General features: G+C 41.7%; 1 protein-coding gene across 6 annotated transcripts in view; it reads left to right on the top strand.

Moving 5' to 3' along the window:
- Positions 1 to 25665, top strand: part of LOC103061032 (tetraspanin-4) — a 678932-nt gene that overhangs the window by 424879 nt on the left and 228388 nt on the right. For 3 of the 6 annotated variants that reach the window (XM_088146072.1, XM_088146073.1, XM_088146071.1), the window contains one exon: positions 2973 to 3052. The exons of 1 other annotated variant lie outside the window; for it this stretch is intronic. In XM_088146072.1, the coding sequence (XP_088002198.1) occupies positions 2990 to 3052 (63 nt within the window). In that variant the 5' untranslated portion in view covers positions 2973 to 2989. Of the gene's footprint in view, positions 1 to 2704; positions 3053 to 25665 lie in introns of those variants that run through there. 2 more of the 6 variants (XM_088146070.1, XM_088146069.1) reach the window with 2 other exon arrangements.

The raw sequence follows: 25665 nt of genomic DNA, 5'->3' as shown, positions 1-25665 counted from the left end.
GAGAATCTATGGGGCATTGCCAAGAGAAAGTTGAGGGACATGAGACCGAACAATGCAGTGGAGCTGAAGGCCGCTATTGAAGCATCCTGGTCTTCCATAACACCTCAGCAGCGCCACAGGCTGATAGCATCCATGCCACGCCGCATTGCGGCAGTCATTGCTGCAAAAGGGGCCCAAACCAAGTACTGAGTACATATGCATGCTTATACTTTGCAGAGGTCCGATATTGTTCTATTTCCAATCCTTGTGTTATTGATGTCATGTAATATTCTAATTTTCTGAGATTGTGAATTTGGGGTTTTCATAAGCTGTACGCCATAATCATCACAATTATACCAAAGTAAGGCTTGACATATCTCGCTTTGCATGTAATGCATCTATCTCATATATTGGTTTCACCTTTTGAGTTGCCGTACTGACATAAATGAACATTTGCACGATATTCTAATTTTTCGAGTTTCACCTGTATATACAGTATGTTTCCATTTTTAACTTCCTATGGTTTTTGCTTCACTTGCACTGCTTTCTCATGCTGTACTCTGCTGCAACTCTCAAATGTTTTAGTGTGCTTCAGTTTCTGAATGGAGATCTTATTTCAACTTTCCCAATGTGGCATCCTCTACAAGGTTTGGATTACAGTTCCCATATTGGCTGGCTAGGAATGATGGGAAATGTAATTCAATGCCGTTTGGGGAGCTAGGTGAGGAAGGCTGCAAGTGAATACCAGAGTTCATCACAGCCCCAAGAGTAGCAGTATTTGTTAGGAAATGAGAAGACTGAACAGCATATACTGTTGTGGCAGGCAGCAGATTGTTGTCTGATATTCCAGCTCCAGAGATTGTCAGCATTGCTGTGGCTATAGTCTTTGTGTGAACAATCACTATGACTTGCTGTGTGAGGCAGTAGAGAAAGTAGACCCTCATGATAGCATGAATGAAGTCTCTGTGATCTGATGCAGAGGTTACCCAAGACAGTAAGTGGCAGAAATGCTTATTCTTTCATATATAAATGAAGGAGAAAACCACCTATTGGTTTTATTAGAATTTCTTAGTGCACTTGCCATTGACATTAGTACTGGCCAATAGAGATTGAGGTTGGATCAACTTGGGTGGTTGAATTAACCTTAGCATTCCAATTGTCATTTTATTGATTCAACACACTGATAATCTGGCCTTTCTCCAGGTACTCCTCCCCACTTCCCCTACTCCCCTCCCAAAAGTATGCTAAGTTGAGAAAAAATAACTGGCATAAGTTTCCTTGTGACTTCGTAGCTAAATGAGGATGAAATGATACCCCATATATCAAGATGAAATGCCCCAGATGCAAAGGGGAAGATACCTGCCCTTTCCAGAAACAATTTCTAGGACTCTTGATTGGGTGCAGTAGCACTGAATGGGTGAATGTTGTGTCAGATGAGATGTATGCAAAAATGAAACAGGAAATTGTCCACGGTGTCAGTGCAGACATCTCAGATAAGAGTGCAAAAAACATCTCCAAGAAAACTTAGGAATCTCTCATCCCCAAACCAACATTTTGCAAGAGATTCATTTGCTCCCTGCTTTTTAGGAGCAATTACGCTTAGTACAGCCATCAATTTTGTAGCCTCTTCTGAAGGGGCTATAAATCCAAGGAACCACTGTCATCTGGGATGATTAAAAAAAAACCCTTGCTTCCCCTGTACCATCATGCCCAGGATGGATGGAGAATGCAGTTACCTAAGAGGAAGGACTCTGGGTTAGAGCTTAGGCACAGAATGGTAGTTTCCCCACCTGTAGCCTGATTGGCTAAAAGCAGCTCATGTTGGATTTGCTGGGAAGAGGCTAAGGGGAGGGTTTTATTTTAAAGAAGGTGGTGATGTGGAGGGGGGGAATAGGGGAGCATGAGAGTACATTTGATTGGCTGGAGGAGGGGGCTTGAGCTGGAGAGAGTGCTGAGCAGGCATTCATGAGATACGGTAAGGCGAGCGTCTTTCCCCCTGCCTCCCACTTCAGATGCAAGGACAGGCTGGAGCACTGTGCCTGGGTTAATAGCACGGAGAGGGAGCATGCCTGGATTGGAATCTCAGGAGAGTGACAGCGCTATGAATGAAGCTCCATCCACTTCTTCCGTCTGTCCTAGGCTTCCTCTGTCCGAGGGGAGACAGGGAATCGTTTAAAGTGAGCTGAGCCATCTCCGGGCAGAGCGATGTGATGTGACCGAGAGGAGCAGGGCAGGAGAGCTGCTTGCTGTTTGGATCATCTCTGATTTTAGCCTCGTTTCTGTGCAACATCCCTGGTTTACTGTTTTTGTGTCTTTTTAGGGACAATGTGGATTCCAGGTTTTATATGGCACTTGGGATAATAAGCAAGACTGCCGCTCTCCTTTTCAAAACCAAACCAAACCGTTTCTCTCTCTGGGTGTCTCTCTCTTTCCCCCGCTTTTGATTGTGGGGAGAGGGAGATTGTGGCACCAAAGACAATGTTTTCTGAGCAGGAAAGACTTCTCAACAAGTAAGTGCAGGGGTTTCCTAACTCCTGGCTGAGCCGGCTTCGGTTAGCCAACGGGCTGCTTTTATAGCTCACTTTATTCCTTGACAGAATCATGGCAGGCAAAAGAACAGCTGGCAGAAAACATTAGGGGGGACCCAAATAAGGAAATTGTTGAAAGCCTGTCCCTCCCAATCAAATAAAACTGCAAAGATTCTTGTCAGGACTAACTGTGGAACACTTTTGACGTCACCATGCGCAGATCTAGCACCGATGAATCAACTTATCACAGGAGCCCTTCAGTGGACAGCAAGGATTACAGTTTTCCCAATGGCGCCTTCCGTCGCTACAGCAGCATGTACGGCGGCCAATTTGGAGCCGCAAGTAACTCTTTTTTTGGATTCCATACCAACCCGGGCCCTAAGGCCACCAAGGCTAAGTACACATCCCCCAAGGGGAACAAGTATGTGGTCTTTTACTTGGATCTCTCCTTTATTTTTCTTCTAGAACTGAAGAGGTGCAGCATGGCTCACAACTGCCTGCAGTGCATTAAGTATCTCATGTTTGTCTTCAACTTGCTCTTCTGGGTGAGTATGTATCTGTGTGCATGGGTTTATGTAGCCCTTGGGTATCTCGACAAGTCTGGAGATAGTTTTCCTCTCAAACTTTTGGGCAGCAAGTTATGGGGAAAATGGGAGCTGGGGTAGGCGTTATACATCACGCACGCTGAAGTTGTAGACTGAAGTGACTCAATTTTGGATGACACCATTTGAGGCTGTGGGTGTGGAACTCATGTCTTTGAATGCTCTGCCACATGAATGAGAGAGAAAGAGGGTCATTTATAGAGAATGCCAACACATCGGCAAGAAATTGGCATATGTGCTTGCTTGTTGCATGCAGGCAGCTTTTAATGGGAAGGAGCATTTTAAAAGATCGAATCCCAACCTTTAGTCTGAAGTGGTAGAGTCCAGAGTTCTGCCATGTCCATTGGCCCCCATGCTCTACATAATGGTAGAACCAGTCTGGCTTTTCCTGTCTAGATTGCTTGAGTTAGCAGGGACCAAGAAAATATTGGTGTTTGACTTGTTCTGCTTTTCTGTGTTCTTCATCAGTCTTGTTAACCTGCATGCATGTTCAGATACTGTTATGGAGGCTGGGAATTCATTGCATTTCTTGTTCCACATGAATTTGTGCCCCTGCTCAAGCCTCAAATGTTTTGTCAATTGCTGTGTGGGATCATGTAGCTAATCTCGGATTTGCATAGTCTGTTTTAAAGATGGCTCTTGGCATGAAATACTAAGCCACAAGATGATGCTCTTCTGTGGTGACCAGGAATAATCTGAATCAATGTGTACATTGTGGGAGTGCATATGAAGATAAGTTGTGCCCTTGTGCCTGATAGTGTCATCAATGTTAGTGATACTGCAGGTGGAATTCAAGAGATTAGCAGGCTAGTACCTGGTTTTCTGCAGTAAGAAGAGACTTTACAGCACAGAAGTACACTTACTGGGCAAAATGTGAACTGCACATCCTGGTAAGTAACTTCCAGTCCTGTGATAAAGTGTCATATTCCTTTATTTCCAAACAGTATTTGAAAATCCTGAATTGAAAGTGGCTTTATTTTTATGCTATTCATTCAGTTTCCTGTATGGAAATATTGTGTTGGTAGAAAATCCTTCACTAGTCTTGATGAACTTTTTTTTTTTTTTTTAAAAAAAGACTTCTAGATTCATAGATGTGAAAGGGAGCCATCCAGCCCAATACCCTTCTCAGTGCTGAAATCCAAATTAAAGAATCCCAAACAGATGGCTTTCCGGCTTCTGTTTGAACTCATTATAGGAGAATATATTAGTTGTTTTTTTTTTAAAGCAACTGGAGTGGTATTGCTGTTATTTTAATTGCATGCTAATTTATTTTGGCCATGGAATACACAATTCGCTTCTTAACACAATTGTGTAGCATATTTTTTATATAAAAATAGAGAAGCATAGGTAAATTTACTTTAGAAGGTGTTGAAAGGGGCAGTTTATTTGAACAAGTATCGCATTCTTTCAAAGATTTTTCTTTTCATGAAGCAAAGATAAAGGCATCTTATATTAGCTCTCATCACAAATACTCAGAATTTGATTAAAGAATAAAAATGTTAAGATTGAGAAATTGGCAGGGCCTAAACAGGGCCTATAGTGATGTTTGCTTGGAAAACTAATCCATGAACAGACATTTTGAGCAGATACAAATGAGGTTAAATGGGGGGGGGGGGAAGGAGAAAAAGCAACAGCTGTGGCCTTGTTGGGAGGGGAGGGGAGGGGAAGGTATGTGGTGGGGTTGCTAGCTACTTTAAAAAGGTCAGGCTCAGATTGACCCAGCATTCCCATTTTTTTTCCAGCATACTTTCCTCTTTTGTGTCTGTGTTCCTCAGTGAGGATATGTTTATTCAGTTGTTAATAGAATTTTTGAAACACAAGGAAGGGAGGTAAATTTAAGCTCTGGATAAGCTGAAAGAAAATATCAGACAATTTTCCAGCTCCCAATTCTCTTGCACAGCTAGGGTCCTAGTGTGTAGCCAGCTTATCCTCAAGCTTCTTGAAAAGACAGAGAATATGGTTTTCTTGACCTTTCATCCATCAGCTATTCTCCATCTCTTACTGAATATATAGCTCAGTCAGCCAGCTGAGATGCATATGCAGAAAAAAAATTAAGATAGCCTTCCTTTAACAATAATGCCCAGCAGAGACTTAAAGGATATTCTCTGAAATTCTTCCTTTAATCCTGCACTGCAGAGAAGGCATGTCTTTTTGCTGCCTGTACTTATAACGGGAATACTACAAACTTTCTTTTTTAATTAACGATAGAAATGCTATTGTGGCATTCCTTGAAAATGAGAGCTAGACTTATCTCTTTGATATATCTTCTTTTTCTCAAACTCTTGGGAAGAAAGGTATGATGCGGTGAGCTGCCTGTGACCCAAGGTTAGATCAGGGAACATATTATTGGTGGTACTAAGCCATATTTGTAGTATACCATGTATGAAAAGTATTTCCATTTTCATAATTTAACCTTTTTAGGGACTGGATTTATGTTTTGTTAGTTTGGTGGGCAATATTTAAGGATCTAGTGCAAACGCAGTGCAGAGCTTCCACCTCCATTACAGTGCAGACTCCTTCTCCTCCTTGACTATTCCTAGATAATTTTTTAATATTGTACAGGTTCCACACAGGAGACTGTCCTCTCTGGCCCAATGATGCCGCACTACCCACTAGGGAGACAGTGGGCAGACACACCGGCCTCTCTTACAAAAATTGCACTTGTGTATGTGCTGAAATGGAGATTGAATCTGTATCACATGTACTGCTGAAGTATCCACTGTACACCCAATGGTGAACAGATCTCTTATGAGTAGCTGTCAGAAAATTTTACTGTTCTTATGCTCAGGAGAGTACAGTTCTCCTTTGATATGATCAATTCCCAGATATCTCCAAGAAGGTTGCAAAATTTCAATTAATAGCAATGGCTTATAAAAGGTGTTTGGGGCCTTTTTTTACACTATTAACTGTTTCAGGTTGTTATCTATCTACCTACATACCTATGTCACTTAGGTGTGATGGGCAGCGACCTTCCTTCCTTCCTTCCTTCCTTCCTTCCTTCCTTCCTTCCTTCCTTCCTTCCTTCCTTCCTCCCTTCCTCCCTTCCTCCCTTCCTCCCTTCCTCCCTCCCTGTTCTTTCTTTCTTTCTTTCTTTCTTTCTTTCTTTCTTTCTTTCTTTCTTTCTTTCTTTCTTTCTTTCTTTCTTTCTTTCTTTCTTTCTTTCTTTCTTTCTTTCTCTCTCTCTCTCTCTCTCTCTCTCTCTCTCTCTCTCATGTATTTTTATGATCAGTCTTGGACCATAAACTGAACTGAGCTTTGCACTAGAAGAATCTAGGAGTAATGTCATATTTTCATAGTGCCATATATTCACTTATGCCTACTATGCATCTCTCATCCACTCAAAGTGAAGAGTATTTTAACCCTACTTGTACTTTTGTACCTAGTTATGTCACTTAGGGAAGACAGAAGACCTTCCATTTCTATATCTTGCTCTAGCCAGCTCACTAATTCTACTCAGGAGTGACCATTGCTATAAATTGGCCTATTTCCAATGTTTGCATTCCAAAGGCACACATCTTTTTGCTTCTCCTGTACTTGCCTCCCCCCCTTTTTTTTTAAACAACAACAACAACTTCACCCACATGCTAACTGACAATTCGCAAGGCTAAAAGCATATTCTAATAGGGATTGAGAGACATGCGTGCATGTGTCCTTATATTTCTGAAATAGAGGAAAAATGAAGTCAAGCAGCTGGGCTCAAGAATAAGTGAGAGGTGATGGAATGGACATTTTGTCTGAATTATACCTATCAGATTGCAGCTCAATAAATTATTTTTTGAGCTAAGACAGGTTGCATGAAAGCTAACATTTCTAACCAGTTATGATGGAAAATGGTTTTACTCAGTGTTGGTTAGTGATTTTCTAGACATTTTTAGAAGGTGGTCAATGCCATTCATATGGATTATGTTCTAAGAAATGTCAACCATCCAAAAGGAAACGTGCTGCACGAATGGAACGGAGAGAAAATGACTGAAAGTAGAACGAATGAATAAATATAAGTATAAGTATAAGTATAAGTATAAGTATAAGTATAAGTATAAGTATAAGTATAAGTATAAGTATAAGTATAAGTATAAGTATAAGTATAAATAGTATCCCCTCGCACCCCTATGGATGGTATGTGTCTTCCTCAATCTCAGGTCCTCTACCAGAGGCCTGGGAGTTTGAGGGTTCTGTGCAGTATCTTAGCTGTTCTTAGCACTGCACTCTTCTGTCTTCTGCACAGAGAGCTCTGATGTTGTTCCTGGGATCTGTTGGAGCCACTCTCCCAGCTTAGGAGTCATAGCCCCGAGTGCTCCTACCACCACTGGGACCACTTTGGCCTTTACTTTCCACATCCTCTCTAGTTCTTCCTTCAGGCCCTGGTACTTCTCCAGCTTCTCATACTCCTTCCTCCTGATGTTGCTGTCACTTGGCACTGCTACATCTATCACCACTGCTGTTTTCTGGTCCTTGTCTACTACCACGATGTCTGGTTGATTGGCCAGTATTTATTTATTTATTCATTAAATTTGTCCCCTGCCCATCTCCCCCCAATGGGGGACTTTGGGCAGCTCACAACACGTTAAAACAATAAATAAATATACAATTAAAACCTATAACAATAAACATTCACAGAAATAAAAGGGAAAAAATCCAGGAGGCTGATGGTTCAAGGCAGCAACGCCAAGCCGCTAAGGGACTAGCCAACCCCACAGTTGATGATCCCCCTCCTTGCCCCAGGCCAGATGGCAGAGCCAGGTCTTCAGATCCCTTCAAAAGGCCAGGAGTGAGGGGGGGCAATCTCACCTCCAGGGGCAAGATATTCCAAAGTGCGGGGGCTATCGCAGAGAAAGCCCGTCTTCTGGACCCCGCTAGTCAGAGTTCTTTTGCCGAAGGGGTCTGGAACATGCCCTCTCTGTGTGATCGGGTGGGACAGGATGAACTCATGGGAGAGAGGGGGTCCCTCAGGTAACCTGGTCCCATGCCATGTAGGGCTTTAAAGGTGATAACCCACACCTTGAATTGGACCCGGAAGCAAACTGGTACCCAATGCAGCTCACGAAGCAGTGGCATTATGTGGGTCCTTCTTCGGGTCCCAAAAATAGCTTGCGTGGCTGCATTCTGGACCAGATGAAGCTTCCGGATACTCTTCAAGGGTAGCGCCATGTAGAACACATTGCAGTAGTCTATCTGGGAGACAACAAGGGCATGAGTGACTGAAGGGCATCCCGATCCAGGAAAGGGCGTAACTGGTGCACAACCCGAAGTTGTGCAAAAGCCCTCCTGGCCATGGCTGCCACCTGCTCTTTGAGCAGGAGCCATGAGTCCAGGAGGACCCCCAGATTACGCACTGGGTCTGTCTGGGGCAATGCTACCCCCATCCAGCACCAACAGTGACAAAGTCCCAGATACAGAGGAGCCATTAACCCATAACCACTCCGTCTTGCCAGGGTTCAACTGAAGCCTGTTGTTTCCCATACAGACCCTTACAGCCTCCAGGCACCATGAGAGGGCAGTCATGGCATCACTTATCTCACCTGGGATGGATATGTATAATTGAGTATCATCAGCACACTCATCCCATGATGACGGATGATCTCACCCAGCAGTTTCATGTAGATGTTGAAAAGGAGCGGAGAGAGAACTGAACCTGCAGCACCCCACAAAGGAGGGGCCGAGGATGGGACCTCTCGCTCCCTATCACCACCAATTGGGACTGGCCCTGGAGAATGGAGGCGAACCAGCACAAGACTGTGCCGCCCATACCCAATTCCCTGAGTCGTCCCAATAGGATACCGTGGTCAATGGTATCGAAAGCCACTGAGAGATCAAGGAGAGCAAGAATGGTCGCACTTCCACCATCCCGCTCCCGCCAGAGATCATCCATAAGTGCGACCAATGCCATTTCCGTTCCATAACCAGATCTGAAACCTGACTGAAAAGGGTCCAGATAATCCATTTCCTCCAGAACCCTTTGGAGCTGTGATGCCACCACTTTCTCAACCACCTTCCCCAAAAAGGGGAGGTGGGAGACTGGACAAAAATTGTCCAGCATGGTAGGATCCAGGGAGGGTTTCTTGAGGAGGGGGTGCACCAATGCCTCTTTAAAGGCAGCTGGGAACACTCCCTCCTGCAAGGATGTATTAACTATCACCTGGATCCAATGGCATGTCACCTCCTGAGCTGCTTTCACCAGCCAGGAGGGGCATGGGTCCAGATGACAAGTGGTGGCCTTCACAGTCCAAAGGCTCCTGTCCACTTCCTCAGAAACAACTGGATCAAACTGTTCCCAGATAGCTGGGAAAGAATGATCCCCTGGTATCTCCCCAGACCCTGGGCCATGCTCGGAGTCTAACTTGGAACGAATCCGAGTGATTTTATCTTGCAGGTGCTCTGAAAATTCCTCTCCATGGCCCTGCGAATGCATCCCCAGATCCCCCTTACCAAAGAGGGATCTAGTGATCCCAAACAGGGCCGCCGGGCGGCACACTGAGGACGCGATAAGGGCGGAGAAGTATTGACGCTTCGCTGCTCTTATTGCCACAGTGTAGGCCTTAATAGCAGCTTTAACCTGTGTTCAGTCAGATATGGTCTTTGTCTTCCTCCAGCGACACTCTAGACATCTCTTAACCCTCTTCAGCACCCTCAACTCCTCCATAAACCATGGGGAGTGTCAGAGACGATGAGGCAAGAGAGATTGCATAGGCGCGATCCTGTCCACGGCCCCGGCTGCCTCCCTATTCCAAGCAGCAGCCAAGGCCTCCACTGGACCATGCAGCAGATCCATGGGAATACCCCCCAGCTCCCTCTGAAACCCTGATGGGTCCATCAGACGCCAGGGGCGGACCAATCGCATGGGTCCTGCCTCCCTGCAGAGGGGATTGGCATAGGAGAAACTCAGGGTCACCAGGACATGATCTGACCATGACAATGGGGAAAGCTGTAAATCTCCCCTCAGATCACTTTACCATTGCTCCAACAAGAAAACCAAGTCCAGCATGTGGCCACTGTCTCGGGTTGGGTCCCGCACAATTTGCGACATGCCCGTGGCTGCCATGGTAGCCATGAACTACCGGGCCGCCTCTGAGGTCCATCCCAGGGATGGCAAGTTGAAGTCCCCCAGAACCATAAGCCTGGGGAACTCCACCACCAGCCCCGAGACTGCCTCCAGCAGCTCAGGCAGGGAGGTTGCCATGCAGCAGGGACGCTGGTACAGCAGCACTCCCAACTGTTCATGGGAGCCCAACCTAGGAAACCATGTCTCATAGCCAGAGACTTGTGGGGCAATGCCCCTGAAGGCCACCAGAGACTCTCGGATGACAACAGCCACCCCTCCTCCCCTGCCCTGGTATCTTGGCTGGTGCCACACTGTGAACCCAGCTGGGCACATTTCCAAGAGGGGCACCCCCCCGCTTGGGCCCCGCCAAGTCTCAGTAATACATGCCAGGTCCACCCCCTCCTCGGTGATCAAGTCACATATGAAGGGGGCCTGTTCTTAACCAACCTGGCATTAAGACAGGCAGTATCTGCCTGTCCATCTGGATCTGGAAGTCCCCCAGGATCTTAGCCCTGTTATTCTCCATGACCTTCTGTGGAATCTCCCATCTGAATTTGGGAAGGACTAGTCAATACACTGTGCAGATGCCAGCTACTTGGTTGTGCTGTTCAGTGTATGCTGTTCAGTGTATGCTGTTCCTGCCTGCATCTTACACCCTGCCCCTATGTGTTGGACTGTCTCTGAGGCCTCTCTGCACAATCTGCACCTTGGGTCCTGTCTAGTGTGGTAGACTCCTGGTTCTGTGGATCTGGTGCTTAGTGCCTGTTCTTGTGCTGGTATGATCAGTGCCTCGGTGCTGTCTTTTAGTCCAGCCCTTTCCAGCCACTAGTAGGATTTCCCAATGTCAGCCATCTCAGCTATCTGTCAATGGTACATCCCATGCAGAGGCTTGTCTTGGCATGGTACTTCCACCACTTGAACTTTCTCCCATGTCTGCTGCTGCCTCAGGCATTCTCTCAGCAGCTCATTTTTGGGTGCCATCTTACTGATGTACTGATGAGCTGATGCTCTGGGTTTCATCCAGGACAGTGGCTTTGACACTCACCAGACCCCGCCCACCCTCTTTGCAGCTGGCGTACAATCTCTGGGCATTGGACTTGGGGTGGAAACCTCTGTACATTGTGAGGAGCTTCCAGGTCTTCACATCAGCAGCTTCCATGTCCTCCTTTGGCCAGCTCACTATACAGGCAGGTATCTGATGACTGGCAGGGCATACGTGTTGGTGGCATGAATCTTGTTCTTCCCACTGAGCTGGCTCTTCAGGACCTGTCTTATCCTTTGGTGGTACTTGGATGTTGCTGTCTTCCTTGCCTCCTCATCGTGGTTCCCATGTCACTGTGGGATACCAAGGTACTTGTAGCTGGTCTCTATGTCTGCTATGTGGCCCACTGGTAGTTCCACCCCATCAGTGTTAACCACCTTCCCTCTCTTTACTACATCCTGCCACACTTCTCCAGTCCGAATGACATCCCAATGTCCTCACTATAGATCCGTGTCAGGTGGATCAGTGAGTCGATGTCTCGTTCACTCTTAGCATACAGCTTGATGTCATCCATGTAGAGGAGGTGGCTGATGGTGATTCCACTCTTGAACTTGTACCCGTATCCAGTCCTTGTGATTATCTGGCTGAGGGGGTTTAAGCCTATGCAGAACAGCAGTGGGGACAGTGCATCAATTTGGAATATGCCGCACTTGATGGCCACTTGTGCAAGCTGTCTTGAGTTGACTTCCAGTGTTGTCTTCCACAGTCCCATTGAGTTCCTGAGGAAGGTCCTTAGTGTCCTGTTGTCTTTGTATAGCACCAGGCATTCACAGACCCATGAGTGTGGCATTGAGTTGTAGGCTTTCCTGTAGTCAATCCAGGCTGTGCTCAGATTGGTCTGCCTAGAACTTGAGTCTCATGCGACTGCTCTATCTATGAGCAACTGGTGTTTTGAGCCTCTGGTGTTGTTCCCAATGCCCTTCTGAGCTGTGCTCATGTACTGGCCCATATGGTGCTGTAGCTTGACGGCTATGATGCCTGATAGGACTTTCCATGTTGTGGGGAGACAGGTCATTGGCTGATAGCTGGACAATGCTGTTCCCTTATGGGGGTCTTTCATGATCAGCACTGTGCTTCCTTGTGTTAGCCAGTCTGGGTAGGAGCCTGCTACTAGCAGCTGGTTCATCTGTGCTGCTAGGCATTCATGCACTGCTGTTAGTTTCTTTAGCCAGTAGGTGTGGATCATGTCTGGGCCAGGTCCTTTCCAGCTCTTCATGTTCTTGACCTGCTGTTGGGTGTTTGTTACTGTGATGGTGACTGGTTCCTGTTCTGGGAGGTTGCTGTGGTCTGCTTTCAGGTCCTGCAGCCACTTTGCAGTGATCTTCTCTTTCTTCCATATGTTCTTTCAGTACTGTTCAGTTTCTGCTGTTAGTGGCTCTACTGTTACTGTATTGTTGTACTGCAATTGGGAGTACACCTTGGACTTGGATACACCCCCCCCCCTACATACATACATACACATACGTATACCCAGAACAATATTTTGGGTTGATGGGTACCCAGAGTATACACAATGTACACTTCAGACAGCAGGATGGGTTTCATATAAAAACTATCATATATAGCTGGGAGATTTCCTTTTCTTTTAAAACATACATATTTTCTCCAGTACTGGTGCTGTTCTGCAGTACTGTACAATATGAAAATTTCATATCTTCAGGGAACACTCTACTTTCAGTTTCTAGTTTTTGTTTGTTATATAGTGATGCTTTTATATAGCAATGCTTTGGATTTCTCTAGAGAAATCAAGACAAAGTATAGAATAAAACTTTGCTGTATTTTTCAGGTCAGCATTAATATTGGCAGGGCAAACTGTTTTGTTGGGGAGGGTTATGGCACTGTTGAATTTTTTGTGCATATATGTGTTTGCATATGCATATGACTGAATGTATATTTAAGACTTGCATGGGGGTGTATAGGAGAGTTTAGATTTAGAAGTAGAGAGTCTTCAAGTTACAGTCAATGGTTAAGCTAAATTTCTTTGAAATAAAACATATTAATGGAATTCGTCTCACTATAGGGACATTTGCGTTATAAGTGGTAGGTTGCTTGTAGCTAAAGCAGAGATAGGTAGAGTAGTGGCAGAGATCTCCAGCAAGTGTTGGCTAGAAGGTTAACAGATCTTTTGCTAAGTGTAGCCCCAAAGAAGATCTTTGCTGGCCAAAGCTGGGGAGAAATATGCTACAGGAGTTTGTTGGCAGACAGCAAATTAAGGTAAGTGTAGTAAGATGCAGTACCAGGAAAGATAGTCAGGCAAGTAAGATAAGGCCAAGTTGGTTCTGGTCCAAATAGAGAATCAGGCCAGCCTAGATGTATAAAGTGCTACTATAGTTAATGGAAGACCAGTGGTCTGCCTGGAGATGCAGGTCATGTTGTGCCTGGGAAATAGAATGCTGATTCTTTTCTCTTCATTGCTTAACTCAGAGATAGCTCCTTGCCAAAGATGCTATTATTTTATTACAAAGGCTTGCAAGCCTATCATTCAGTCAGAATGTATTTCAAAGAGGCTATCAAACCTTAAAACATAGCAGTAATTCTGTCAGATTGACTAGAACAGGCTTCTGCTAGAAAGTCTGGGAGTTACATCAGGTTGGGGAAGGTTGCAATGGAACAATACAGTTCAAACCTTTCTGCAGATGAGAAGGTTGCTGGTTCAAGAATGGTTGATTCTCCCATTTTCGCACCAATTGAAGTGGTGAACCCAGTCTGTTGCTAGCAAAACATATGCAAAGATATCAGTAATGTGGCACTGATAATTGTTAACAGAGATACTTATGTGGGGAAAAACAGTGATAAGCATGTATTGTTCAATAGTACATCTAACTCAAGAGGGCTAAACTCTGGAGGATAGTGGGCCTATTTGGAATTTTGAGGACATGCTATAGGTGTTTTCCCAAAATAACTGCTATGAAGTCTTACTGTCTCACAAATTCCATGGGAAATATACTCATTTAAAAGCACCAATTTACTGGAATGTTGTTGAGTAACCCTCTAACCTTCTTCCTCACATAGGATGTTCCTTGCTCCCCTTGCTTTGTCCTTTTTTCTGGGCAGGTGGGCACACTTCCAAACAAATGACTAGGTTCCATCTGTCTGTTGTTCTGAAAAAGCTGACTAAGTTCATTGGGGATAAAGAGGCATCCTTTGAAATAGAGATGATGTTGGAAACTAGGACTTCGCAGAATATCCATTTATCATTTTTTAAAGACTAAAAAAGCAAAGTTTGGATGAGAAAAAGGACCCTGGGAGTTATCTGCAGGCACATGGGCACCTCTGGGCATCACACTGGAGACCTCAAGTCTGTTGTTATTTGCTGTTCTAAGCCTTTCCATTTAAGATCCTATCAAGGGGAGAATCAGATATAATTGTGTCAATAATTCTTTTGATATCTGAAATTACTAGTGGTACTCATCCTAGACTGGATGAACCTGCTTTACTTTGAGTGCTACTTATACCTTGAAACATCTTGTGAAATGTATAATTTATATCAATTCTATTGTCTTAGTAGTGCTATATTTATTATTAATGCATGCCAAATTTCCATCAGAGAGACTCCTTACAGGTTATGGCTGGGATGCAACAAACTGTAGAGATTATTCTGCCTACCTAAGGGACATTAGAATGTATTTTTTGAACAACAGCTCTACGTACTGTAAAACTCATTGCCTTTGAAGTTAAGGAGTCTTTCCAAGGCAAGTTCCCATAGGGCAATAGACTCCAGTGATTGAAAACAGATAAAAATTGGTCCATTCTTAGGGTATGTTTAACATGGTTTAACATGTTAGGGTATGTTTAACATGGTTTAACTGTTTCTATCGGTATTTTTACTTCTGAAGTAAAATGTATCTTAAAAGGTCAACATTTATTTAAGATGTAAGACAGGTTTGGCAATCTTTATCTGTTCAGTGACTATTTGGTGGCAAAAGCATGGTTGCTTCTCTGTAGTGTATGAAACTGCATTGAATAACTTTAAGAACCTGAAGGGGCATCTTCCATGTTTCTGTGTAGCATTTCTCTTGATGTTGTATAGAACCACTTGCTGTCCTCATCAGGGTTGTGATAGATAAATAGTCACTGCTTGCCATTCTTCATTAGTTATTTACCATATCTCTGAAACAGCCTGGCAAACCCAGTATTATTCTCAAGATTCTGGTCTTCTTGTCCCCAGGTGTCAGGTTTAGCCCAGGGAACTCCAGGAGACCATGCAGATTCAATCCAACAAGGTTTATTAGCTGCAACCTCTATCAAGAATCTTCCCAGACTGAAACCTCAGTTCCCAAAGTCAGCCAGTCAAAACAGAGTGAATTCCTCAGGGAGGTGCCAGCCTCATCCGCTTATCTCTTCCCCGCGCTTCGGGAGATGAAAGAGCATTCTTTACTCCCCAATTCTGGCCCCCACAATTCCAGTCCATCACACCAGGCCATAATTTACCCAGCTGTTTCCCATTCTGCAAAAACACAGGCATGAGCAAAGAGAGTCAGGACAATGCAGGGGTCTCTTACTCTTACCTCAGTAAGGACCGGTGTCAGACCCAACCCAAGAACAACAGTGAAGTAGTCCAGTTGAGTTAAGTTCCTTTATTTGCTTATACCATATAGGTAGAATCTTGCCAGACTAAATCTATACTACTGCAACTAGTGGATATACCCTGGGAGATTCTAGGGAGTGGCTATCCTGTACCTCTTATGTTTCCCATGCTCCCTTTCTGGACTGTGTTGTCTTTTGTCTCCTTTCCCCTCCTGGAATGCACCCCCTCCTTCCTGATAGCCTTGACCTCTGTTGCTATCCACCGCAGCTGGGTACTACTAATAAGGGCTGGGTACCACTTGCCCCAATAAGGGCTGGGTACCATTAGAGAGGAAAGACCCAATCTGTTTTCAGAATATATCACTTTAGCTTAATGTAAATTTATTCCTCCATCCCTCTTTCTCTTTCTTTTAACTTCTTTTGATTGAGCAAATAGTATTTCACTCCATTAGTATGTTTATAAAATATACATTAGCCGCATGAACTGTCAAAATCTTAAGCAATACTAATTGTGAAAAAGGGTATAATACTTCTATTTTCTGGTTTCTAGAAAGAATAATATACCAGCCTTAATTATATAATTCAGCAAACACAAGTGAGTTGTAGACACTGATTTGTAGCACCATGTTGCTGAGTCTGAAGAAACAGATTATGTATTTAGAGAACACAATTGAAATATTTCGAGTGATCCTGACTACAAAGTGTGTCGCAATAACCAAGCAATAAACATTTGCTTCTTGGTAAATGGGTTGAAATTTGAAGCTTCCAGCCAGTCTGTATATTATAACCCTCCGGTTTATCTGTCCATCTGTCCATCCATGCATCCGAATAAGACAGTTTCCCAACCTTTTGTCACTCTATAGTATAATTTTGTTTAAAAATGAAATAACGATGGAAGAGATTTAAAAGCTTTATTTCTTAATAGCTTTTTTATTGTCCTGGTAGGGACTAGGCTTAGTATCCACTCCCACTGATGCAATGAAGGGCTCCTTTACTTCCTTCCATATTTATAGCTACGAAAAAGTGTTGAACCTGGAAGCTTGCTGTAATGAAGTCAATGCTGTGATTTGGCACTGCTGCTTAATACTGTCTCAACCCTACTTTCTAGATACTCCACAAGAAAGATGTAGCAAACATTTATATGAAAATATAATGTAGTGCATCTCCATGGGAATATGGAGGTGTTCTGTTTGTATGGAAGTCTTCTGCTTCTATCTGAAACTTACATAAACAGACAAATAGGAAAGCAAATATTTTGGGCCAGAGGGATGGGTATAAGTGAAAAGGTGGCCCATATTTTCTAACTGCCAGAAACCTGCCTTCCTACCATCTCTTGGGGAATACCACTTCATCTCATGTCAAATCAGATTAGATAAGTCTGTAGTATTGACCTTGTTTCCAGTAATGTAAACTTCTTTATTTACCATTTGGCTTTGATCAAAGAGTGTGGTGTGTGATGTATAGCCCTTTGTCCAACTAGAAGAAATGTGTGTGAGATTGTATGTAAAGCTCACAATATATTAACCAACTCAGCTTGTCTGGACTATATCAATTTCCTCTTTAGAGAAAGTGAAATAAATAGAAGATTGTGGGAAGATCTTGTTTTTGGGCGTCACTTAAAATGGCTTGCCAGTCTGCTGCCCTTATTAGGATTTGTGTTGAAATGTCACGGTTGATCTCCTTAATCTCTAGGACAGAAAAAGCCTCTAAAAGTGGAGGCAATCCACTCTGTGCTTAACTGTAGGGGGTAGTTTAATCCTAAAACCAATAGCTCACTGGTTGTGGAATGGATAAAGAATTCACTCTTGTATGTGCTGAGTATCGTCCTTTTGCACATAACCACAGGGTGGCAATAGAGAGGCATCACTTACATCCTCTGAAATCACTTAGGGTTAAGTGGGAGAAGCACCAGGTTCTATGTACTGCTGTGTGCTCATTTTTCTTTTTCTTTTCTCTTTTTTAATTACTGTTCTTTTAGTTGAGTGGCAAAGTTACATCTCATCATTGATTCCATTGGGCTAATCAAAGTACAGGAGAAATACCTCTGGTGTTGATGGGTTGATGGTTTTCAATTGAATTTCTTTATTTCTCAAAGATATGCAGTTTTAGAATGATCATTTCCAGATTTCCCATTAATCTGGGTACCAACTGGGAAGGTGGATTTGGGTGCCACTGACTTTTTGGGTACTTCCCTATAAACTAGAAGGCTAAAATGTGATATACATGGATATTCTGAGATATAGTGATAAAAAAAGTCTGAAAATAAGAATGAGCATGTTTTTTCCTGAAATAATAGCATGAAATATTATCTCCTGGAAAGTAGTTAGGATGCTTTTATACCAGCTGACTGCTAGAACATTCTGAAAATGGGTCATTTTAATGTTGTAAGTTCAAAACTCAGGACATAATTTGCTTCATAATAGCAGCACAACGTTGTGAAACTAAAGTAGAATATTGAACTGAGGGAACTTTCTTCATTATGCCATTGGACACCCATGTGAAGAGACAGAAGTGAATGTTGGAGAAGCCATCCATTCATAGGACTTTCCCCTGTCTTTACTTCAACAGTTCTCTGCTGAGGAGAGATTTACAGGAGAATTTATATTTATATTTGAAAAATACAAGTGAGTCAAAATGTTCTAGTTCAAGACACACAATGAAAATAATTGATTTCATTGTTGAAAACTAAAGACAAGAGATTTGAGGGCCAGGAGTGAAAAATCGCATCTCACATTCTTTCAAAAATTTCTCAGTCTCAAAGGTGAGGATATGTGCACACAGGTATTTACTTCCACAAGCATCTAGACTTCGGTTGCTTTAAAAAGTTAATATTGCATGAGCAAATTAAGTGGGAGCAAGGTGGTATTCTCATATAGCCACTGTGAACCTTATTCCGTGACGTCTAGAAAAATGTGACAGAAGTCATACTGTACATTTCTTCATTATTATTCTGTATGACAGATGGGGGTTGCTTGAATATAGGAGAAAATAATTATGTGAACCCTCTTTCAGATTGCTTTCCTTTGGTTTGTAATATATATGAAATGGGAAGTAATCCATCTTCCTGTGTCCGGTATATAATTTATTCAGCAGCAGTAGATGGCACTGTGAACTGAGCCACTGGAACACAGAGACTGCCTGACAAGCTGGCAATTTCAGAGCCCAAATGTTTTTACTGTAGGAGGAGGTTGGATTGAAGGAGAGGAGTTGGACCAAAAACAGTGTTGCTTTATGTTCCATGTAAAAAAAACAGTGTTGAAAAATAGGTCCAGGGAGATCCATGGCATTAAACCACTTAAATTGTTGGCTAAATTATTGAGTACCCCAAATATCCTATGACCAGGATAAATACTAAAAATGTTCACATTTCCTGAAAAAGTACTTAGTGATTTCTGAGTATTCTTCTGTTAACACATCAGCTGCTGATGTTCTTGGAGGACACCAATATTCCCTACCATATTTGTTCTTGGATCAGAACTGGGACCAGCCATGTCTCCTGCAGAAGAGGAAGAGAGGGGTCTGACTGTGTTAATCCTGCTTGATTTCTCATTTAATACCGTTGACCAGAATATTTTTTTCTGGGCTGTCTGTGTGAGTTTGGTCCTATATTACAGTGGTTCTGCTCCTACTTACAGGAATGAAGAAGAGTATTGGGTAACTATTCCCCTGGGCTGGGGCAGCTATGCTAGGGGGTAATACAAGGCACCATGTTGTCAGCATGATGTGTTACTCTGTTAGGTGACAAGAATGGATGGATGGGAATGAGACATAAGAATGCAGAATAAGTGACTGGGTCATTCAGAGACCAAGAATGAAAGGGATTAGGGATTGGTTGTTGTTCATCCGCTTAGGAAAGATCTCTTCTGAACGTGTGGTTTAAGCATTAATCTATTCATATGTATACATGGGAAAGAATAAATATAAATCTAAAAGCATGACTGATTTGGTTGTTTATGATGAAAGATTGAGAAAATTAGTAAAGGATACAAAGGTGATGAGAGGTTCCGAATGTGAGATTAGCCCATTTATTTGGTAGCGTCAAGAGCAGATGGTGGGAAAAAAGTGAAAATAGAAGAAATAGAAAGAAGGGAAAGAAACAAGAGTGAAAGTAGAACAACTGCAGGAAAAGAAAATATAAATCCTTTATGAATAAGTATTAGCAGCTAGATTAATCTCCCACCTAAAGAAATGGAAAGGTGCGGTGAGGAAAGAGTATGCAGGAGCTGCTTGGAAAGAATTGTGTTATAGAATGTCACAGAAGTGTGTGGAATGATGCTAATGGGAATTAGGAAGCTTGGTTGAAAGGTGAAGTGAAAGGTAATGAGGCAAAATGCACCTAAGAAAGAAACTGTAAAAATGCATACAAGAGAATGTTGCAAAAATGAGCATGAGAGAAAGATACTGTATAATGTGTGTGTGTGTGTGTATAAAATGTATATAATGTGTATATAGAGAAAAAGATTTTAAACAGACACACACACACACACACACACATAATATGAGCAAAGAGAGCAAGGAACAGTTAAGATTAAAAGAGGCAGGAAAAAGGCAGAGTGTTTTGATGGAAAGAAAGAATTGTTTTGAAAGTGGGTGAAGATCCTGCAGAATGAATGGCATTAAAAAATACCAGCAATTAAATATTTTGGGATGAAACTGAAATTAGGAAGTGCTGGAAAGAGTATTTTAAAGATGTTTGTGGGAATCTGTTGAACAGTGGAATGGAAATTAATACTATTAAGTGTTAGAATTCAGTAAAAAATTAAGGAAAATGAAGTAAAAAAAACCTTTGTGAAAACATTGAAAACTGGCAAAGCTGCAGTTGCAGATAGTGTAATTGGAGCAAAGTTTGAAAGTAAAGGAAGTTGCTTATAGAATGACTGTGAAATTCTATATTTTAGTTTAATATGTTTATGAGCTCTTTCCCTTGCTGTTCTTGTCCCCCCCTCCTCCCAATACAAAGGGAAAGATAGGAAGAGTAAATGCAAAATCTACAGGAGGAATAGTTTTTTAAGCATGCTTGAGAAGGTGTTTGGTAGAATTCTGATTGAAAAATAATGAGCAAAATTTGGGAAGTCCACTGTATCTTTATTCTGGGAGTAGATCAGATTTTTGCCCTTTAGCACGGCACTGAGAAAATGTATGAATATACGAAAGAAAATTTATTATACATTTGTTGATTTAGAAAAAGCATATAATAAATAGGCTTGAATAATGGAGTGTTTTATGTGAATATGGATTTGAGAGTTGGTTGCTGAATGCAGTAAGTGTGGTATATGATGAAAGTAAAGCATGCGTGAGAATAAATGCAATGCTTAACAAATGATTCAACATTGAACAGGGAATAAATCAAAGGTGTGTTGTGTCCCCATGGTTGTTTAAGCTATTTATGGACCAATATATAAGGAATGCTTGAGGTGATGGTAGAAGTGTGTTCATTGTGGACATGCTTGTATGTATACTTTTAAATGTAGGTAAAACTGTGTTGTTGGTGTAACAAAAAGTATGGATCTGAAAGTGAATGTATCAAAATTAGTTGAATTACATAGGGAAAATGGAGTGAAGGACTGTGATAGCAAACATCTGAATTTGTATTCTTTGGTAACGTTTACTGAAGATGAGAAATTGGATGGAGAAGTTCTCCAAGATGTGCAAATGCTGGTAGAAAGAGAGTGGACTGTGTATGGCTTGCGGTGAGGAATGAACATGTGTCAAAAGAAGCAAAAATGTCTTATGTATAGCAGTGTGATCTTACCTCCTTGTTATCTAGAAGGAAAAGTAGGTTGTGTCCAGTAAGAATGGTATGTGTGGAAAATCAAGAAGAAATCAAGTAACCAATGCAAAAGAAGCATGTTGAGGTGACTTGGCCATAAATGAGAATCAAATAGCAAACAGCAAAACAAAGATACAAACACAGAGGCATCTGCAGCGGGAACAAGTCGGGCAAATTATGAAAGCAGCATTGCACCATCACAATGCAAGCTCCACCCTTTTTGAACATTTTTTTAGTATTGCATATCATTTTTATTAAGGATTTTAATTACAATAGTAAAATCTAATACAAGCTAACAGAAAGAAAGAAAGAAGAATAGAAAGAAAGAGTGAAAGGTGCAAAGGAGAAGAAAAAACATAGACAAAAGAAAAGAATATAGTAAAGACAGAGAAAAGAAATATATAAAGAAGTGACTTCCAGCCTTCATCGCAGCAAGTATAAACAGTTTTTGTAACCCTTCACCCCCTCTTAGTTTATAACCAATGATCTCTTCATCTCACATCCCATCTCTTATCTATAGACAAATTCATAAAGCATCATCTTTTCAGTCCTAGTGTCAGCAGAAGGTCCATTAAGGGTTACCAGAAATAACATATTTTATTTTAACCTTGATCAAATAAACCAACTTTATATTCATTCCTTTTATTTTGAGCAGTCTTAATCTTTAGTCCCTTCAAATATTTCATAGAATTTGATTTCTTTTCATTTCTTCTTTGTCCCTTTTCACAAGGTTTTTCAAAGCTTTAACAAGCCTCTTTTGTAAATCCAATATAAAAGAATTATCCAGGTCACTCTCTTGGTTTATTATTTGTATTTCTCTTTTGATTTTTAAAATATCAATTGGTTTCTTTTGTATGAAAAAGTGAGACATCCTTTTTCATGTCATTCTTGTAACCTGTCATTTGTAGATCTACTTTCAATGCCATCTCTGTCTTGTCAAATAAAACGTGTTCCTCATCTGCCATTTCTTCCATAACATCTTTTGGACACAGTCTATCCATAGAAGCAAACATTGCTGTTGACATTATTGATACTAACTTCTGCTTCCATTTTTCAAAAGTGTCCTTCAGTATTTTCAATGTGATAATGTTCATTTCATACGTTCCAGTTAATTAGCTGTTAATCAGGCTTGTGTATTTTTCTCTTTTAACTAAAATCTTTAGTTCCCTCTAGAGTCCAACTTTTAAAATTGTTTATCTTCATTTTGTCTTGCAAAAGTCCAAACAAATCTATTTCCCATAGGAAAGATTCTTTATAATTGATTCCAAAATCTTCTTAATTTATCTGGACCCTTAATCTGTTTATAACTTTCTAGGATCAAAGTCAGTTTTTTGCTGTTTATTTCAACATTTTAAAATTCTTAAACTTATGATTAAAATTTTCTTTCATTAAGGATTGAAGGAAAACTTGCCCAGCATTTTCAAACTTATTGATTCAAAGATCTCTAATAGCTTAAAAGTAGTTAACAAGCAATTTCCAAATGTGATTAGAAAAGGAAGTTTGTGAATTTAGTGTCCTTTAAAAGGTTCTGATCATAGTTGTGAGCAAGATAGCTATTTCTGTTGTCTCCCAGTGCTCCAAACCTGCCAGGGACTGCTGTCTTGCAATCTCCTTGCAAAGAGCAACTATTTGGAGCACATGTGGGTGATCTCCCATCCTCTCCTTATCCGGAGAGGTTCCAAAGAGCCAGTCTACTCACCAGCTCTTTGTTCTTCATGGAGAACATCTTCTTTTCATGGAGCTGTCTTCAGCCTGCCATTTCTTCCTTCGGAAGTCCCCCTTTTTGAACATGTGTTTTGATGTTGCATGCACATAAGAAATGAGCAGAGCTTGCATTTGAAATGAAGCCTGCAACCGCAGGACATGTCATTTTCACAAAAGTCTCCAGTCCTGCATATGTCCCTATATGAAGAAGTAATACATTGGCTGAGAGGAAGGAGAAGACTAAGAAATCTTGATTAAAAAAGGTTGGTAAGATCCTTAGAAAGAGAAATATGACTATTTTAAAGAACAAAAGATAATTTACAATCAGTGTATTGATATAGTGGAAGCAGAAATGGTTTGCATGGATAGAAAGGTATGAAGGTGTAGAGTGAATGGGATTGGTGTAATCTAGATTTAGTTGTATTGTGAGAGATTGCAAGGAAGCTGAGCAAGAAATGGGATGATATAAACAATCAACAGATGGAAGAGTTCATTAGTGGTTTCCCTAGTAAAAGGAAGCTCAGCCTGGGTTGCAGAAGGACCAGAAAGTCCCAAAAGAGGAGATTAAAAACTTTCAAAAAGTCTGCCTTAATGAACACCCTATAAAAAGCAGGCTGGAGGTTCTTGTCGTAGTTTGATTGATTGTACTGTTGTAAAGAGCTTGAAGTGTTTTCTTATTTGATGCCTTTAACTTACATGGCTTTCTATTCCTCCTCCTTTTTCTCTGCTTTGCATAATGTTACTTATCCTACAAGGCAGTAGCCTGATGGGTGGGCCTGCCTGCCTGCCTGCCTGCCTGCCTGCCTGCCTGCCTGCCTGCCTGCCTGCCTGCCTGCCTTCCTTCCTTCCTTCCTTCCTTCCTTCCTTCCTTCCTTCCTTCCTTCCTTCCTTCCTTCCTTCCTTCCTTCCTTCCTTCCTTCCTACCTACCTACCTACCTACCTACCATATTGAAGCATCTGCACTGACTGCCTGGTAAATCCTGAGCCAGGTTCAGTGTTTTGCTCATGACATTCAAGACTCCAGCAATGTTATGGGACACTATGATTCTGTGCGGTCAAGGTTTAATTTATTTAAAAGGTGATGCTATGGCACATTTAATATATATTAACTTTAGATTTTTATTTTATTTCTTTTTTTTAAATCTATGATTATTTACTGTCTTATCTCAGTTTGTTTTTGTTGCTTATTATGCTACTCAGTTATTGTTTTCTTTTTCTTTTTTCTTATAGATTAAAAAGCAATAAAATGTTAAATTAGAAAAAGACAAGTTCCAAAACCATTGGGGACAAGGATGCTTGGCAGATCTACTTTACTGTTACAGACTTGGTCATTCCCTAAGAACGTTGGGGTGGGTCCTGCTGCATCTGTCGAGATTGCCAAGGTGTCATTTTGCAGTTACTCATTAGAGGTCTTCTCTGTTGTGGGACCTGCAGTTAGCAATTCCCTCCCCTCTGAAATTCATGAAGCCCCCACAATTAATTTTTTTTCTAGGAATACCTGTGAGGTATTGTTGGAAATATAGTATGTGAGGCTGGTACTTTGTTTTTCAGTATGTACCTTCCTATGTATTTTTAAAAATAAAAAACCCTTAAAAATAAAAATTGGTGGATTAGGGAACCTGATGAGGATCACATGTGTGCTCTCAGACACCACTTTGGGGCCCAGAATTTAGAGGACCAATATGGGGAATCAGAATAATTTTAGAGGCATTATCATTATAGAATGAAGCGCATTCTGATCTGGAAGTTAGAGGTAGCTTAAATATCTTTACTGGATCATATACCATTGCCTGCCATCCAACTGAAAGGAAGAGGAGGTGGGATGTGTTTCATCCTTGCCTCTTGCTTTTTAACCTGAACTCTATTGCTTTAGTAGGCTTTCGCCCCTGCTACTATTCTGAACCCATATTTACCTCACAAAGAGATCTTGAAGCCAAAAGTATTGGCAACAGGTAGTCTAAACGTTCCCTCACCCATCAAGACCTCCAGGAAACACTTTGAATAAAGGAGTTGTTTTGTATACTTTGCCCTCAGTTCTCACTTTGAAATAATTAAAAAATGCTAATATGTTACTGAGTATTAATCAGGGCTAGGCTTCTCCCAGTACCCTGCAATTAACAGTCCCAATGCGCAGAGATCATGCTACAGTACAAAATGACCCCCATTTAGGGATTAAGCAAAAGAATGGAAGCAGCTTGATTCCCACTCCAATTCCTATTCTTAAAAACCTCTCCAAACACCACACAGATACATTCGCCTGTGGACAAGGACCAAATAATTTCACAGATACTCCTTTGGTAATTGATTTCCTTTGGCCTTCCAGAAGGCTGGGAAACTGAACTGTGGCTCCTCACCCTCTTGAATTTGCTCACTCCTGTGCTGTAATGTAATGTAAGTACATTAAGAGAAGTTTGCTGCCATTATTACTTCTGTTTCTGCAAGACATACTTTATTCTATTTGGGACAAATTCCGC

The sequence above is a fragment of the Python bivittatus genome, unplaced genomic scaffold (assembly GCF_059951505.1).
Source record: "Python bivittatus isolate LINGU-HERP-01145 unplaced genomic scaffold, Pbiv_v1 ctg000480_np1212, whole genome shotgun sequence".
NCBI lineage: Eukaryota > Metazoa > Chordata > Lepidosauria > Squamata > Pythonidae > Python > Python bivittatus.
This window is presented reverse-complemented; position numbering and strand designations above follow the sequence as displayed.